Consider the following 1,459-nt stretch of genomic DNA (forward strand, 5'->3'; position numbering starts at 1 on the left):
GAAGGAGAAAATAGATTATTCCATCTGTCTCAGAATCTGCCCTGCTGCTGACCCACACCCAGGAGATGGTGGTCACATGGTAACCAAACCTTTAAAAACTCCCAACATGCTCATCCAGGACTCCAACTATCTCCAGACACCAGCTGGTCTTGGTGCTCACACTGCTTTCTCTGAGACACCATCATGTCAGACACAGAGGAAATTGTGGAGGAATACGAGGAGGAGGTGGAAGAAGAGGAAGAGGATGACAACGAACAGAGGCAAGCGGAGCATGAAGAAGAGACCAAACCTCGACCTAAAGCAACTTATGTGCCTAATATGGCTCCTCCAAAGATCCCAGATGGAGAAAAGGTGGATTTTGATGACCTGCATCGCAAGAGGCTGGAGAAAGATTACAATGACCTCCAGACACTGATTGAGCTGCATTTCACCAGCCGTCAGAAAGAGGAAGAAGAACTGATAGCGCTGCGTAACCGCATTGAATGCCGCCGCGCTGACAGGGCCGAACAACAGCGTGTCCGTGCAGAGCAGGAGCGTGAGCGCCAGACGCGGGTTGCCGAGGAAAAAGCAAGGCGTGAAGAGGAGGCAGCCAAACTGCGTGCTGAGGAGGAAGCCAAGAAAAAGATGGCTTTCTCCAACAAGTCATTCGGTGGCTACCTGCAGAAGGTGGACCAGAAGAAGGGCAAGAAGCTAACAGCTCGTGAGGAGAAGAAGAAGGCCCTGATGGAGCGCAGGAAGCCGCTCAACATCGACCACCTGAGCCAGGAGAAGTTGGTGGAGAAGGCACAGGAGCTCTGGCAGTGGCTCCACCAGCTGCACGCCGAGAAGTTTGAGCTGGCAGAAAAGCTCAAGAGGCAGAAGTATGACATCCACGTGCTACGAAATCGTGTCAACGACCATCAGAGGTGGTCAAAAACATCGAAGACCTCCCGTGGGGCCAAGGGCAAGTCTGGCGCTTGGAAGTAAGCACCTTGTGGAAGCGCACCACGTTCCTGCTGGACTATTTGGTCACCAAATTGTATGATAAAAGCTATCCAAGCAGCTGTGCGTAGATTGAGTTGGACTGCAATGATTCAAGCAAAATAAAGTTAAGGTTGAATGATATCTGTGAATGTTCTATTGAGATTGAAGAAGTTAATTTGTCTGATTTAACTCAATATGAATGTGTGGTGGTTTTATTTTACGACGCCACAAGAGGAAGTCTCATGTTTCATTTTTCACAAGTGAAGCTGTAAAAAGTCATCGAATAGTGTTGAATCTTCCCCTCAGAAAACTATACCTTTTATTATAAGAAAAGAAAGTTTTTCTTGTCACAATACAAGAAAAATGGGCAAAAGTGGCACTAGTTAGGTGGTGGATGATAGCTGTAAAGTCAAACAGGTGCTGCACAGCTGAGTTTTATGTAGCTAATTTAGTCTCTGAAGCTCTTGCAGCACTTAGAGCAAAAAGGCCACTAAAT

At 47.5% G+C, this 1,459-nt stretch overlaps 1 protein-coding gene across 1 annotated transcript; it reads left to right on the top strand.

Moving 5' to 3' along the window:
* tnnt2c (troponin T2c, cardiac) lies at positions 1 to 1,104 on the top strand. The gene has a single exon (XM_085137399.1). The coding sequence runs from the start codon at positions 184 to 186 to the stop codon at positions 964 to 966; it is 783 nt and encodes a 260-aa protein (XP_084993525.1). The 5' UTR covers positions 1 to 183; the 3' UTR covers positions 967 to 1,104.
* Positions 1,105 to 1,459: the final 355 nt, after the last annotated feature.

The sequence above is a fragment of the Neolamprologus multifasciatus genome, chromosome 17 (assembly GCF_963576455.1).
Source record: "Neolamprologus multifasciatus chromosome 17, fNeoMul1.2, whole genome shotgun sequence".
Lineage (NCBI taxonomy): Eukaryota > Metazoa > Chordata > Actinopteri > Cichliformes > Cichlidae > Neolamprologus > Neolamprologus multifasciatus.

What these genes read in the sequence shown, in the direction of transcription:
- tnnt2c (XM_085137399.1), top strand. Translation starts at nt 184, where the DNA reads ATGTCAGACACAGAGGAAATTGTGGAGGAATACGAGGAGGAGGTGGAA.